The sequence below is a fragment of the Pteropus medius genome, unplaced genomic scaffold, assembly GCF_902729225.1.
Source record: "Pteropus medius unplaced genomic scaffold, Ma_sr-lr_union100, whole genome shotgun sequence".
In the NCBI taxonomy this organism is placed as follows: domain Eukaryota; kingdom Metazoa; phylum Chordata; class Mammalia; order Chiroptera; family Pteropodidae; genus Pteropus; species Pteropus medius.
This window is the reverse complement of record NW_024349798.1, coordinates 16,276,141-16,291,110: the sequence shown is the minus strand read 5'-3', so window position 1 is coordinate 16,291,110 and position 14,970 is coordinate 16,276,141. Positions and strand designations below refer to the sequence as shown.

Below are 14,970 nucleotides of genomic sequence, written 5' to 3'. Positions count from 1 at the left end.
ATGCTGTGAGAAAAATTCAAGCACTGGATGGAAGTTGAAATAGATGGCCTTTGAGGATACCTGTTAGCTGAGTCCACCTTTCTCTTCCTCCTCTGCACTTTCCACTTCTCTCAACTCATCACTGTCTCTCTTTCCACCGGGAACAAATACACTAGGGCGTTCATTCTTTTTTCCATTCGACAGACATTTGCCAACTGGCGCTGTCCAACACGGAAGCCGCTAGCCACAGGTGGCTACCTAAATTTATTAACGTTAAGTTAAAAAATTCAGTTCCGAAGCTGCACTGCCCACACTGCGAGTGCTTTGGCAAGCACATGCAGCTAGCGGCTACCATATTTGAAAGTTCTACTGGACAGTTCTTTCAGACAGCGGAAGCAGTGACAATAGCCACAAGAATGAAGAATCTGAGTTCTCCACCTTGAGGAGTCTACAGCCTAGGGGAGGAAAAAGGGCACCCAGAATTACTTCTTAAGAGCTAACATGGATTGAGCTGTAAATCGGGCCGTTTGCTAAGTACTTTCTGTGACTTGTTAGGTGCATCTTCTTAACACCATAGAACAGGTGTCATTATTATGCATACTTCACAGAGAGGGTAACAAGGTAAACAACGTGTCCAACTTGCGTGGAATATTTTTTTATATGGCCTCATGACCAAGGGTATGTATCTATGCGTAGGACCAAAACAGAAGGTGAAGATCCGCTTGGGGATCTTAAGGGAAAGTTAGAAGTAGAGAGGGATTAAAACCCGTCTGTCTAGACCATGCTTGCTCAACGTGTGGGCCATAAATGATCAACAGCAGAATGAACAGGGTGCTCATTAAAAGTGAAAATACCCTGCACCCCATTAGGAGGTCTGTATGCAGGTCCTGGAAACCTTTTAATGTATTCACTGAATAAAGGGATGAATGCTAAAGATAGAGGTGAACGAGATAAAACACCTGCCACCGAGAAGCGGGCACGCGGGGGAGGGAAAGAGGTGTAATAACACAGGTGACACATGTGATAAAAGTAAACAGGTGTCATTTAGGCGGTCTCTAAAGGAGGGGTGGGCACCCCTAACCCGCCCCGCGGCCCCGGTCTTCATTCCGCATTCCTTCGGTCCGACCACGGATCAGGGCTGGAGACCGCGCTGCGGAACCTCCCGCAAGCCTCTCGGAGCCTCAGTTTCCCCGTGCGTGAAAGGGGGAGCTCGGCGGGTGCACGCGGAAGGCGCCCCGTACGCCCTGCCGCCCGAGGCCCGCTCCCCGCGGCCGCCTACCCTCGCAGATCCGCTCCCACAGGCTCTTGCCCGGCGGCTCCGCAACCTGCCCCGGCGAGACGGGCCGCTCGAAGGACACGTGGGACATTGTGGGCAACGTCTTCCTGCTTACGACGAACGACTCTACAGAGCCCGCCCGCTCCTCACTCTGGCCGGTGCGGCTACCCACATACTGGGGCGCCGCCATGACCTCGGTTTCCACGGCAACCGCGCTCCTCGGCCGGCCGTGACCCGGAAGGAGCCGGACCTCGCGGGGGGCGGGCCAGCGTCGCGAGATCGACTTCCGGGGCACGGCGGAGCGGGCTCTCACGTGGAGGCGAAGTTTGGCCTGCAGGTGAGCGCGGAGGACGCGTCCTCGGCGGGGCCGTGCGGGGTCCGGAGGTGGGGCCTGGGGACTCGCGCGACGAACAGAGGGAAAAGCGGGCGACCCGCACTCCCCGAGCCCACGGGCCCCCGCCGCCCTCCAGTCGCTAGCGTGCGCCTGCCCTGGCTTCAGGCCGCCGCCTCCAGAAAGTTCTCCAGCCTTGGAGCCGGGCCCGGGCTCCCCCGGGAATCCTTCCCAATGTGCCTGTGCGGAAACTTTGGCGCCGCGAGCCTTCTGGGGACCAGCCTCGCCTCCTGGGTCCCTTGCTTTCTGCTCGTAATCCGGTGGGAGTGGGGTGTTGATGCCGACGTGCAGAGCACCGGCTCTGAAGTCCTGCGGGTAGGGTTCGAATCCCTGTGTCGCCACTTCCGGGCTTTGGGACCCAGGGCAGGTGAATTAAAGTCTCGAGGCCTCAGTCTGCAAGTGTCCCACGTGGGGTATTCACACCAGTCCTCACGAGGCTGCCGCGGGAATTTAAAAGCTTTTGCAGAAATCGTTCGCAGGCGACACTAAGGTTCCTTTCCTCTTCCCTCTTGAAAGAGTGAGTACATTTGAGGGTTGAAGAGAAAGACCTTCATTGCTAAAGAGGATGCCTCATTGTTCTGAACGGCGTAGATGGGGAGAGAAGGGCGTAAAGTTGACAGCAACCTCCCCTTGGCTTCTTTGTTCTTATCAGTCTCTTGGCCACGACTCCACCCTCTCCAGGTTTGCAACCTTTTCCCTTCTCTTTTGCAAGCCCGTCTTTCTCTGCTCACCCATTTAAATGTCAGTATTCCCTAAGGTTCTGTCTCAGGCCCTTTCTGTTCAGTGCTCAGTTACCATCCGTATATTCTTAAGTATATGTCAGCCCAGCCACCCCTGAGCCTCAGACCCACTGAACATCTCCACCTGGGCATCTGAAGGCATCTGTTCAAACCAGCATGTCCCCTCTAGCCCTCAGACACCCCCAACCCCCTTCACTTCCTTCGTCCCAGGAATTAGCACCACCATCCTGCAGTTGCCAAAGCTAGAAAACTCTGATCTTCAGAAAGTTTCCTGACACTCGGTAGGCCAGGTTAGACGACCACCATCATCCCGACGTTACCACTGTGCTTGCTTTTATCACCTGTGTCACCTATGTCATTACACCTCTTTTTCTCCCACACCTGCGTGCTTCTCGGTGACAGGTGTTTTATTCGCCTGTCTAGCATTCATACCTTCATTCATTGAGTACGTATTTTTGAGCACCTGCTGTGTGCCAGGTCCAGAGCTAGGCCCTGGGAGTACAAGCGCACCTCGTTTCATTGGGCCTAGCTTTATTGCACTTCACAGGTGTATTTTTTTACAGAAGGCAAGACCCTCCACCAGCAAAAAGTTTACTACTTGCTTTATTACCGTGGTCTGGAACCAAACCTGCGATATTTCTGAGGTCTACTTGTACAGCAGAAAACAAGACAGGAGTGAATGAGCGGGTGTTCTCTTGACTCTCCAGATGCTCCGGGAGTGAGTTCTGAATGCACTTGAGCTCTGCCTGAGGCCTGGCTCTTTGAAGAATGCGGACCCCTGGGGCTGAGGCTGAGGAGAGCTGCAGTGCGGAGCAGCTCCTGACCCTTCCCTTCCACTGTCCAGCCTCCTGCGAGGGGATGTTTGTTTCTAGAGTCGCTGAGTGTCTCTCTGTCATCTGGTCCAGGGTGCAGGAAGAACTGGGCTGGTGACAGACGTAGCCCAGCTGGAAGCCGAAATGTACTTGAGGGCCCCAGCCCCTTCTCACAGGTGCCCCCCTGACATTTTCCACAAAAAAAACCCCCAAAAACCCCAGGCATTCTAGGTGGTTATGCATCCTCTCCAATCGTTAAATGTTAGCGACTTATTTGAAACTTTAAAATAGGTTTGCATGCAGGATGTCCTCCTCTCTCTGCCTCTGATTTGGTGCAGTCTGTCTTTGAGGGATGGGGGAGCAGGCCTGGGGAAGCCATCGGCTCTGCAGCAAGAATGTCAGTCACCATTGGAAGCCAGGCGTTTCCGGTCCTAGCTGGGGGTCCTCTCACCATACCTCGCTTCCGCTCTTATTACTAGTCACAAGGGAAAGCAGTTAGGAGAGTAAGTCACCTGGGCTGCAGGTGGGGGGAATTAATTTCCAGACACAAGCAGAAGAGCTGTTTGGGTGAACCAAGGTAACGGCTTACGTGTGCCACAGAGCTGACCTCAGGCTTTCTGTCCCTTTCATGTAGTAAAAGTCAAGCACCTGGTCCGTCTGGCTTGATTGCACTTGTACCCTCAGTGGCTGGCACAGGGCGACTAGGCTTGAGGTCTGAGGAAGGGGGTTAGGAGGAGGAGTCAGCAGTGTGTAGCCAGCACTCTCCTTGGATTATCTCACTCTGTCCAACAGGCCTTTGAGGAGGAAGTGGTATTATCCCTCATTTGCCAGATGGAGAAATTAAGGCTCGGGGAGGATAGGTGATTGACTCGAGATGAGGGAGCAGTTGGGATTCGAACCTGGGGCCGTCTGAATGTTAACTCCATTCTCCTTCTTTGATCGTATTTGGCTCTGCTGCACAGGAGCCATGCCCATTTCCCGTCCCCTAACATTTCAGACCTTCCACACAAAGAAACGAGGCTCTTGACGACACCTAGTCGAACTGTACACAGGGTGGCTTGGCGTGGGGGTAACTGATATCATTTCTCTTTTCAGGAATGATCACCAAGACCCACAAAGAAGACTTGGGCCTTGGGCTTCCAGAGAAAAAGAAGAAGAAGAAGGTAGTGGCCAAAGAAGCAGAGACTCAATCCTGGGTTTTAAACAGTGATAATTATTCCACTGAGGTCCGTCCCTCAAGAGCCAGATCCCCTTCAAAGAGTGTGGTCCAAGGGCCTGCGCCCAAGATGCCTTCAGTGAAGAAGAAGAAGAAGAAGAAGAAGAAGAAGGGCCACAGCACTGTCTGCGAGGAGCACCTGGAGTCTGAGGCCACGGTGCGCGCCAGGCGGACAGAGGCGTCGCCCAGCCCCAGGGGGCAGGCTCTTGGTTTCTCCAGGCTCCTCAGCGGGGAGAAGAAAAAGAAGAAGTCCTTGCGGCCTCTGGCCACGTCCCCTGGTTCGACAGCGAAGACCTCCCCAGACCCCACAGAGGGCGAGGAGGTGACCAAAGTTGGCAAGAAGCCCAAAAAACACAAGAAGGAGAAAAAGGCCCAGGAGGCTGCAGCGGTCTCGGCCCGGGACCCTTGGTTCTGCGAGGCGGGGCCTGAGGCCGGCTCAGTGGGGCAGGACGGCCAGGGCCAGGCAGCCCTGAGACAGAAACGGAAGCAGGGGAGCCCCAGGGAGCACACCGCGAAGACGAAGAAGAAGAAGAAGAAAAAGAAAAGTCGCCAAGAGGGGGACACCCCCCTGCACCACCCCGAGCCTTCCCGGTCTGCGGAGGGCAGCCCCAGGAAAGGAGGCGAAAAGAGGCCAGTCAGAGCGGAGGCTTCGGAATACATCCCCCTGGAAGATGGCTCCGGGGCCTCTGCGAAGAAGAAAACGAAGTCCAGGAAAAGGGCAGGGCAGCCGGGGAGCCAGGAGCCAGCGCCGAAGAGGAAGAGGAGGAGGAGCCGGGGCGAAGGAGCAGGAAGCCCTTGGGAGGAGGTAGGTTTTCCCTCAGGAGATGACTGCCGTGGGAGAACAAGGGTGGAAGTTGGGGGTGCGTTGGGGTGTGTGTGGCGGGAGGGGCGGTGCACGTGTGCGCACGCATGGGCAGCTCAACCTCGTAGCTGCCAGAACCTGGATTAAACTGACTTCAGCCAGAAAAGGGATCATTGTCGCATGTAACTGGAGCGGGTAAGAGCTTTCTAGCACTTTCCGAAGGGTGGCCCTGGTGCGAGAGGAGGGGCCTCAGCGACTGCCGACTGAGGGGTGGGTCTCCTCGAGTTGGGTCATCGAGAAGGTGTCCGCGTGGCCTGTGCTCCACTCAACCAGACGCGGTCGGGCAGGGTGGGGAGACCGACGACAGGCCGTCTGGTTCCTGGCTGTCTCCCAGCTTTGCTCTGGTCCCTTCGACTTGATTTCAGTTGGTTTTTCCTCTATTCTGAAACCCTCGGGGCCTAGGAGGAGCCCCAGAGGATTCAGAGCCCAGCCCCCATCAGAATCTAGAATCCTTTCTGCCGTGAGCCCCGTCCCAGGCAGGCGGTCCCCTCTGCTCAACACGTCCTGTGACAGGGACTCGGCCGCCTGCAGCAGCCACTGAGGCGGGAAGTGCAGCCATGTCTTCAGGGTCTGGAAGGGCGGTGTGAGGGAACACAGTCATTCAGGGTGTGTGCAATGGGAAGGGCCGAGGGAAGGTGGCCGGCCAAGGGTCCCTTGGGCTGAGGCCAGTGAGGAGTGTGGCCCGTGCCAGCATGGTCTGGGTGGGCCCAGCGAGGACGCCCCGTGAGAGCTGAGACCTGTGAGGGGCCTCAGCCACCTGTGCAGACGGAGCAGCAGCTGCAGAGGCCTCGGGAGGAGCAGAGCCTCGGGCGGTGGCGTCTGGGTAAGCCGGGGCCCGGCGACGGCCACGGAGGCCGTGGAAATCTGGATTTGCGCGTCAGCGAGAGGGGAGCCCCTGGAGGATTTCGGGGAGAGGGCTGACATGATCTGATTGAGTTTTAGGGTTTTTTTGAGCTATCATTGACCTAACATTTTGTAAGTTTAAGGTGTGCAGCACATTCCAGTTGAGTTTTTAAAGCTCATGTGAGCTGCTTTCGGAACGGACCAGGTTTGGGGGTGAGGAAGCGGGACTTAAGAGACTGTCATGGTCGTCCAGGCAGGAGGGAAGGTGGCGACCAGGACCCGGGGAGCAGGGGTGGGCAGCGTGGAGGAGAGAATCGGGTGGGTTCGGGTTTGCTGGCAGCCCTTACCGCCACCGCCGTCATCAGAGCCGAGCCCAGGGCTCCTGCCAGCACCCCCACCCCTCCCCCATCAGCAGGGCCCTTGGTCTCTCTGCCTGGTGTCACCTTAGGAGGTCAGGTGACGTGTGGCAGGAAAGGTCATGCACCCAGCCTGAGTCAGGGGACCTGGGTTAGTGTCAGCCCTGCCCCTTAGCTGTGGGGTGACTTCACGATAGTCCCCTTACTTCTCTGAGCCCCCGTTTATTCATCCGTCAGATAGGTCCGTGCCACGGCGTCGCGGGGAGGATAGTGGGAGGATGCCAGACGCGCTGTACGTGACGGGGACGGGGGCCGGGGCAGCGCCGCGGTCTTGGCCCTGCCGTGGTCTCGCCCCGCGGGGCTGCCGAGCCGAGGCCGGCGCGCGCTTGACTCTTCGTGCCTTTGCTGTTTTGTGCAGGAGCCGGACACAGACTTAGAGGTGGTGTTGGAAAAGAAAGGCAACATGGATGAGGCGCACATAGACCAGGTACCGTCCAGGTGCTCATCCCCTCCCTGCGTGTCGCCACCCCCCTCCTACCGGCTCACAAGATCCTGGGCTCAGAAGCACCCTGGACTCCAGAGGCCACCGGGCCAGCTTCTTTCCCTGCCACGCCTGCAGTGGCAGGGAACGGTGGCCTCTCCCACTTCGTGCTGGGAGACCCCATCACTGCCACGGTGTTGGCTGAGGGGCCATCTGGTCATTCAGAACCCCAGGCTGAGGCTCTCCTCCCCGTAAACCACTGCAGGGGGAGAGGGGAGGAATGTCCCCTAGACCCGAGACCTGCAGCCAGGGCAGGGAGCGTGCTCAGCTGGGCCCACATGTTGCCAGCCCCTGGCCTCAGTTCAGGAGCGTTTAGAAAAGTGGTTGTGTTTCGGGCTGGCATCTGTTTCGGCCAGGTTCACTGGTAAGTGCATCTTTGTCAGAGCTGGACTTCCTGGAATTGGGGTATTGTCACAGTCCTGGACCCTAAGGCCTGGAGAGACAGCTCAGTAACCACACAGGCTTGGTCTTTGACCATTACTAACTGGGTGATCTTGGGCAGTCACTAACCTCACTGACCCTCATAGGTGAAGACCAAACGAGATCATGTTTGCGAGGCGCCCAGCAGGGGCCCGCCTTGTACCTGTGCTTCATAAGTGGCAGCCTCCTGACAGCCGTCCCGTGCTTGGTCAGCAGGTAATAGACAGGGGCGGGGTCTCGGGGAGTGAACCAGCCCTGTCAGGCCAATACAGCACCCAAATCGTTGCCAGTTCTGAGTCTGCGGGCTCCCGCAAAGGTCGCAGATCACAGCAAGGCCCAGCTGCTGTCTGCGTCGGCCCCGCAGATCCTCCCAAGAGATGCTGGCAGCTTGGCCTTGCAGCAGTGTCTTCCCAGAGTGGGCGGGCCATGTGAGCTGAGGTCAGTTTTCTGTGCGGGATGTGCAGCCCAAAAGGGGCAGGGCTGTAGGGCCACGGGGCACACGGTGGGCAGTCTCACCTGGCCAGTGCAGCTTCAGAGCCCGCCGTGCGGGGCTGGGAGGAGCCGACACAGGCAAGCTGGCGCTGTCTGAGGATTGCCCCAGTGGGGGGACCGACAAAGGAACAGTGGTGGCTGTTCCTCCAGCCCTCGCCCCAGCTCTGGACAAGTCCGCCTTTCCCGGTGTATCCCTTGGACCTCCCGAGCTGCCAGCCCACCACCAGCGCCCAGGGCGTGTCCCCGAGCGAGTCTGCATCAGCCCTCTAAGGGGGCGTCTGGGTTTTCTGGTTCCGTTTCACCCGGATGGCCAGAATCCCCACTGATTCTTAGATTTCGTGGGAGCTCCCTTTCCCGGGGTTGGGACTCTGGGCTGGGAGCTCATGGGTGGGGCTGACACCCCTCTCTCCTTCGGGGGGCCCTCTGCAGCGCCCTCTCCCGGGCGGTGCTCAGCCGCCACGTGCAGGTGTGGGACCAGCCACTTCGCGGCTCTGCCCCTGCCGTCCTCGGTGTGGCTTTTTTAACATTTCTTACATCCCCAGACTTACGTGTTATGATCAGCTAGACTTCAAGCGGTTCTCCACGTTGATTGTTTTATGATTGTAATTTTAATGCGGTGTTGAGGCGAACCCCACTTTTACCTAGCCCCCCATCTTGACCCCCCAACACGTCATTTTTTTCTGTACTTTTTTGGCGGTTTTTGGTTTGTAGTTACTATGAGGTTTATGTACATCCATTTATGTATGTAGTAGTCTATTTTAAGCCGATTGGCATTTAAGTTCAAACGCATTCTAAAAGCAGTACATTTTTACTCCTCTTTGTTTTCGATGTGTTTTATATCACTTTGTGTATCACCTGACGATTGTAGTTAGTTTGACCACTTTTGTGTTTTAACTTTCATATTAGCTTTTAAATGACTGAGTCACTGAGTATATTATGTATTTGCTTTTAGCAGTGAGATTTTTTTCTTTCCTGTTTTCTCATTTCTCGTTCTGGACGTTTCTGCATAAAGAAGACCCTTTAACATTTCTTGTCAAGCTGGTCTTATAATGGTGAACTTTTGTTTTTGCTTGTCTGGAAAACTCTCCAGTTCTGAATGATAACCTTGCAGGTGTAGAATTGTAGGTTGCAGATTCCTTTCTTTCAGCACTTAAAATATTTCCTACGGGTGGGTCCCTTCTCGCCTGTAAAGTTGCTGCTAGAATTAGCCAGTGGGCTTTTTGGGTTCCCTTTCATGTGACTTCTTGTTTCTTTATTGCTGCCTTCAGAATTGTCTCTTTATCCTCAACTTTTGCCATTTTAGTATTTCTTGTTGTGGGTCTCTTTGGATTCATCTTGTTTGAAACTCTGTCTTCTGGACCTAGGTATCTGTTACTTTCCCCCACATTAGGAAAATTTTCAGCCATCATGTTTTCAAACATTTTTCTGCCTCTCTCACTCTCTCCTTTTGGAGTCCCTATAATGCAAATGTTAAAGCGCTTGATGTTATCCCAGAGATCTCTTACACTGTCATTTTTTAAAATCCTTTTTCCATTTTGCTGTTATGATTGTGATTTTCACTGTTGTCTTCTATGTCGCTAATCATTCTTCATTAACTGATCCGCTGTCAATTCCCTTTAATGTAGTCATGTCAGTTATCGTATTCGTCAGCTCTGATTGATTGGTTCTTTATTTTCTCAGTCTTTGTTGATGTGCTCTCTGAGTTCCTCAATTCTACCCTCGAGTTTGGTGAGCATCCTTATGACTGTTTCTTTGAATTCTGTATCAGGCAAATTCTCCATTTCATTTAGTTTTTTTCTGGGCTTTTTTCCTGTTCTTCATTTGGGGCATATTTTTCTCTCTCTCCACTTTGCTTGACAGTCTGTCTGTTCCATTGAGTTAGATGAAGCAGCTGTCAGTCCCAATCTTGAAAAAGCGGCCTCTGTGTAGACTGCGCTGGATGGTTGTGGCAGGCCGGTTATGACTGGGTTGGGTGTGCGCAGTGCCAGGTGTGCCGCGTAGCCAGGAAGAGTGCGTTCCCGGTGGGCCGATGCCCCCTGCAGGTTGCAGCAGAGTAAAGCTGATCTTCCTGCTGTCGCTCTCCAGTCTCTCTGCCCTATCCTTGTCCTGGGTTTTAAGTTCAAAGGAAAAGTTCTGTGACTTCGTTTTTTTTTCCTTCCTCCCACTTGCTCAGGTGAGGCGAAAGGCCTTGCAGGAAGAGATTGATCGTGAGTCAGGAAAAACGGAAACGTCTGAAACCAGGAAGTCGACAGTAAGTTTGATGCTAGAGCCCTGCGAGGTGACACTCAGCACCCTGGACCCTTCCCCCCGTCGCCTTGCAGCATGAGGAGCGGAGTGACGGGAGGACAGTCAGCACAGGCCTCAGGCTGCCCGGCCCGCCAGCTGGCTCCCTCTCGCAGAACTTGTCCTGAGCTAATGTCCTTCCCTGATCCTGCTTTGTGTGACTTCAGGGCCATCGTCTTCTTGGCAGTAGGTTTCTTACGTCTCTCACAGTCGCAGGAAGGAAGGGGTGTCTGCATCTTCTCCACCATGGGTGATCTGTGCACAGGTGGTGGAAACTGGGAACCCCATTTTGGTCTGGTCTGGCTCAGCCTCCAACTTGTGTGACCCCATCCCTCGCTCTGGGCCTCCAGGCCCTTCCTGCTACAAAACACAGCGCTCTGGGAAGAGATTCCCACCTGCCCTCCTCTGCCTTCTGACACAGACCTCAGGCAGATGGACAGGGGCCGGCTGGCGAGGCGCGTCGGTGAGGTAGGGCGTGCCGCGTCCTGGGTGAGGTGTGCCATGCTGCTGGCCGTGCGTCTGGGGAGGAGGAAGGAAGCGGACGGGCGCAGCTCAGCATGTGAAAGGCGGGCTCAGTGTTGGCCGGGCCTGAGCTGCGATGGCAGCAGGGCCGCCAGTGAGGCCGGTGCCGCGCTGACGCTGCAAGCCTCCGCTTCCCCGTCGGTGAAATGGGAGTGACGGCATTCCGCGGAGGGCTCTCGTTAGCATTAGGACTGACAGGCTCCTGAGCCCTGTGCCTGGCACGGAGCGAGCATGCGGCGAGCACGATCCTCCCTGGCGAGGCTGGGGTCGGGGAAAGCAAAGGGCTTTGGAATTAAGGACGACAACTGCCTCTTTTTCTCTTAACACAGGGAACTCGGTTTGGCCAGTGGGATACTGCTGGTTTTGAAAACGAGCAACAGAAACTGAAATTCCTCAAACTTATGGGTGGCTTTAAAAACCCGTCACCTTCACTCAGCGGCCCGCGTGACACGATGGGGAGGCCCAACATGGCGCTCAGCAGGAGGGCGGCCGACTCGCTGCAGCACAGCCTGCAGCAGGACTACGAGCGGGCCGTGGGCTGGAAGTGCAGCAGGCGGGCTGGCCTGGGCTTCACCGCCGCCCCCAGCAAGACCTTCTACATCGACAGGAACGCTTCCAAGTCCATCAGGTTTGAAGATTGAACTCTGCTGTCTCGTCCCCTCCCCCCGCCACCACCGAGAGAGCCAGAACGGCTTTGATGATTCAGTTCTGCACAGAGCCGTCTGACATTGTCTCGAATTGAACTCCTGCCAAGGTTAAGGACGACCTGGGGTGGGGGCAGCTCCTGTTTCAGGAGCCAAGAGAACATGGGAGCGGTAAAGCTACTGTTTTCCGTGTTATGCCTTCCATCCCCGTTCGAGGATGTCGTGTATAAACAACAGTCGCTGACATTCGTTGCGTTCTTAGTATGTGCCAGACGCATACGCAAGTGTTTTTAGGGTATCGATGGACTTAATCTTGTTAATTCTGAAATCGGTGCTGTTATTATCCCCATCTCATGGATGAGGAAAACAAGGTCAGGGATGAATGACACATGCACAGGGTCACCCAGCCCGTAAGTGCCAAGTGTTGTGCTTTCGTACCTCAAGCCCTGCTGCGTCACTAGTCACTGCTCTGAATGTCCCCCTCTCGCGAATGCTCACTGAGGATTGAAAGGTCTTCCCACTGAAGGAACAGAACTCTGTTACGTGTCTAACTCAAATAGGAAGTAGAACTAATGAGAAACAGGAAATGGCGAGCTCATTTTCCTTTCCTCTCCTGGAGTGGCCACAGGCACAGCAGCGTCTGAATTGCCTCCAGGCAGGTGTGGCTGACCTTCTGCGGCTGGGAAATGTGTTTCTAACCCAGTCTTGCCTTGTCCAGCTGTCTTGCTTCCATCCCCAGTGCCGAGCCTGGATTTACTTGCTTTGCTTTAACTAGAACTTAAACGGGCATTTTAGAATCTTCCACAGGGAACTGCCGGCGGAGTCCCTGGGATGTTCATTAGACGTTTTTCCATCACGAGGAAGAGACTCCCAGGTGACTTCTGCGGTGGAGGCTGAATGCCAGGGGGCACGGATACATGGGGATGACACGGGAAGTTGCCTCATCGGCCACAGGGACAATGTTCCCGAGCCCGGACTCTACAGCCAGCCTCACAGAGCTCCAGGTACAGTGACCCAAGCGACACGTGACCACCTCTTCAGTCACCTAGCATTTCGCTTCCCAGAATACAGGTTCTGACGGGGACATTTTCACATCACTTGGCCTGAACGCCTCCCTGTCTGAAGCAAACCTTGATGGCAGGTCAGTCTCTCCGATGGAAGGAGGTCCCAATGTAGGGGACTGGTCCAGCAGCTCACCCGGGGACGTTTACCTCTCCGCTCCATCATCCTGAGTGTTGGCTTCATCAGGCTGGTGGAAGGATGGCTCTAGCAATTCCAGATAGCTTATCAAGACACTAGAACATTCCAGAGGGAACATTCAAGGAAATTTCCAGAAGCCTGTCAAGAGACCTGTCATAACTCTTGCTCATTCCCGAACGAGCCCCTGATCTGTGGAGGAAGAGTCTCCTCAGGCCAGTCAGGAAGGGTGAGGCATAGATGCTGGCCACACGAATGTGGGGTCCACTGCCACCCCAGGGGACAGAGGTGAGGGAGGCCTGCCTGGGCCCTCACCAGCGAGCAGAGGCCAGGTCAAGAGTCTTACACATACATCTGCTAGCAGTGACTCGGCTGGGCCCCTTCCCTCAGTGCGTAAGCTCGGCCTTTCCTGGGTTCAGCCTTGAGGTACATAATGCAAGGGAGCCCGCCAGATGCCTAGCAGGTGAGGTTCTGCAGTGGAGTGTGCTCCTTCGGGGCACCTGCCCTTTGATCGGGGACGAATGATGCTCTGGCCTCGATCAGCACAGGAATCCGTTCCGTGTGGAGGGGAAGCAGCCGACTGTCCTCTGATCGTCCTCACCTGGCTGAGACCTCGTTCGTTGGTTTGGCCTGCCTCGGCTTGTCAGGAAGGACCAGGTGATTCTGAAGAGTGGTTGATAGATTGTCCACTCTCTTGTCCCCACAGCGATAGCTCTCATGAGGGTGTGGACATCAGGCCTTTCTTCTCCCCTTTAGTATAAGTGGTCTCTGTAGTGGGACTTGGCTTTGAACTTGCTGTAGTACCACTGCTGGCTGGAGAGGGCCGCTCGCTCAGGGAAGGTTTATTAAAGTCTGTTCCAGAGGCAGGGTCTAGCCAGAGGAGGTGAGGCAGGCAAGACAGCTATAATGTCCCTAGAAGGGGCTGAAGCTCGCCTCTGCAGACTGCCGTCACTCACAGGAGCAGCTCCTGTTCTGCAGTCTGGGGACGACTGACGTCTGAGCCTCGGGTGTTAGCTGAGCTCCTGTCCCTTACACAGTAAACTACATTGGCTTGAGCCACACTTGCCCCTCTTCCTCATGCCCAGGGCCCTCCTTTACCTGTCTGCAAGGGATTTTTGGTGTGATTTCCATGTTCTTTACGCCCTGACTGTAACATACAGCCTGTCTCCACTGGAACGAGGCGGTTTGGGGGAGAGGGAGACGGACGGGAGGTCTGGCATCTAGTGCGGCCAGCGTCTTAGTTGAGTATTTCTCCCTCGGGGATTGCTCCCTGATCTTCCTATGGCAGGGTCCTTCTCTCCTCACAATTGCCCTTATCTAGCTGTCCCCAGACCTCACATGATTCTTAACCGCTTTATTTTGTGGCGATTCCTGTTTCTCCCTTAGTTCAACACGCCTCGTCCTAATCCTCGAACTTGTGGATATATTAGGATGCAAAACAAAATGGAATTAAGGTTGCTAATCAGCTGCCCTTAAAATAAGACCCTAGGTTATGTGGGTGGGCCCCGTCTAATCGCCGGGGTCCTTCAAGGTAGGAGGAGGACACGAGTGGAGAGTCTAAGAAAGACTCCCAGCTGCTGCTGCCTTTGAAGATGGGAAGGACCACACGCCGAGGAGTGCGGGCGGCCGCTGGAACCTGGAAAGGGCAAGGCAGAGAGTCTCCCCTGGTGCCTCCAGCCCCGCGACACCTTCCTGTGGAAGGTAAGCCCACTGCGACCAGGTGGACTTCTGGCCAGTAGAACTGCACGGGGATAAAAATTGTGTTGTTGTAACTTGTTAAAGCAGTCATAGAAAATACAGGTCTCCTGAAGTTCTCATTTTTACCTTATTTACTAAAATTCTTGGGTTTTTTAATCTGTCATCCTCTATAATGAGATTAGACATCATCTTGGGTAGGCTGTGGTTTTCAGAGACTGGCTAATTGATTTAGTAATAGGTTGGGGGAAACCACACAAGAACATAGAAAATCTAAGCCTCTGCCTGGCCAGGCAGCACGTTTCAGAAGCTCCTGACCTGACGTGAAAGTTCAAGTTCAGGGGAATGCAGGAGCATTAAGAACTCAATGACTCACGCTTGAGAACTAACGCTAGCTGATGTGTACAGCCTCAGAGTGGAAGAAATGACTTTAATTTTGAATTTGCCAATTTTTTTCACTTCAATAGTATATAATAAAAGTGACATCGGAAGTAATTTGTGAAATAAAGGCCACTTGGGACTGTTTGAGCAGTATCGGCACACGCTCTGCATTTTTGCATTTGTTCGGGGGGTGGGGGGGCATCCTTCTGTACCTGCCACTCCGTGATGAGGCTGTTTTCTCAACAGGGTTCCGTGGGTGGACGAGTGTCACTATTCAGTTGGCCGGCAAAGTTATATGGCACATTCTTGGTTCTAGACTA

The 14,970-nt window shown here is 54.7% G+C and overlaps 2 protein-coding genes across 10 annotated transcripts in view; one reads left to right on the top strand and one right to left on the bottom strand.

Moving 5' to 3' along the window:
• Positions 1 to 1,478, bottom strand: part of IQCK (IQ motif containing K) — an 85,671-nt gene extending 84,193 nt beyond the window's left edge. For all 5 annotated transcript variants that reach the window (XR_005657879.1, XM_039885490.1, XM_039885489.1 and 2 more), the window contains exon 1: positions 1,259 to 1,478. Coding sequence is in view for 4 of the 5 variants with exons in the window: in XM_039885490.1 (XP_039741424.1) it covers positions 1,259 to 1,445 (187 nt within the window). In the remaining variant the exon portion in view is untranslated. The remainder of the gene's footprint in view (positions 1 to 1,258) is intronic.
• A 3-nt stretch (positions 1,479 to 1,481) lies between these two features.
• KNOP1 (lysine rich nucleolar protein 1) lies at positions 1,482 to 14,811 on the top strand. Of its 5 annotated transcripts, none has more exons than XM_039885480.1 (5): positions 1,482 to 1,592; positions 4,294 to 5,219; positions 6,894 to 6,962; positions 10,102 to 10,179; positions 11,063 to 14,809. In XM_039885480.1, the coding sequence occupies exons 2-5, from the start codon at positions 4,296 to 4,298 to the stop codon at positions 11,372 to 11,374; spliced, it is 1,383 nt and encodes a 460-aa protein (XP_039741414.1). In that variant the 5' UTR covers positions 1,482 to 1,592; positions 4,294 to 4,295; the 3' UTR covers positions 11,375 to 14,809. The 5 variants fall into 5 exon arrangements, with proteins under 5 accessions (XP_039741414.1, XP_039741418.1, XP_039741416.1 ...); XM_039885482.1 differs by having other exon boundaries at positions 1,559 to 1,639; XM_039885483.1 differs by lacking the exon at positions 1,482 to 1,592 and adding an exon at positions 1,735 to 1,961 and having other exon boundaries at positions 11,063 to 14,811.
• Positions 14,812 to 14,970: the final 159 nt, after the last annotated feature.

What these genes read in the sequence shown, in the direction of transcription:
- KNOP1 (XM_039885483.1), top strand. Translation starts at nt 4,296, where the DNA reads ATGATCACCAAGACCCACAAAGAAGACTTGGGCCTTGGGCTTCCAGAG. An exon ending in CAGGAAGCCCTTGGGAGGAG is followed by an intron (nt 5,220 to 6,893) that starts GTAGGTTTTCCC and finishes TGTTTTGTGCAG; the next exon opens with GAGCCGGACACAGACTTAGA. An exon ending in CTGAAACCAGGAAGTCGACA is followed by an intron (nt 10,180 to 11,062) that starts GTAAGTTTGATG and finishes CTCTTAACACAG; the next exon opens with GGAACTCGGTTTGGCCAGTG.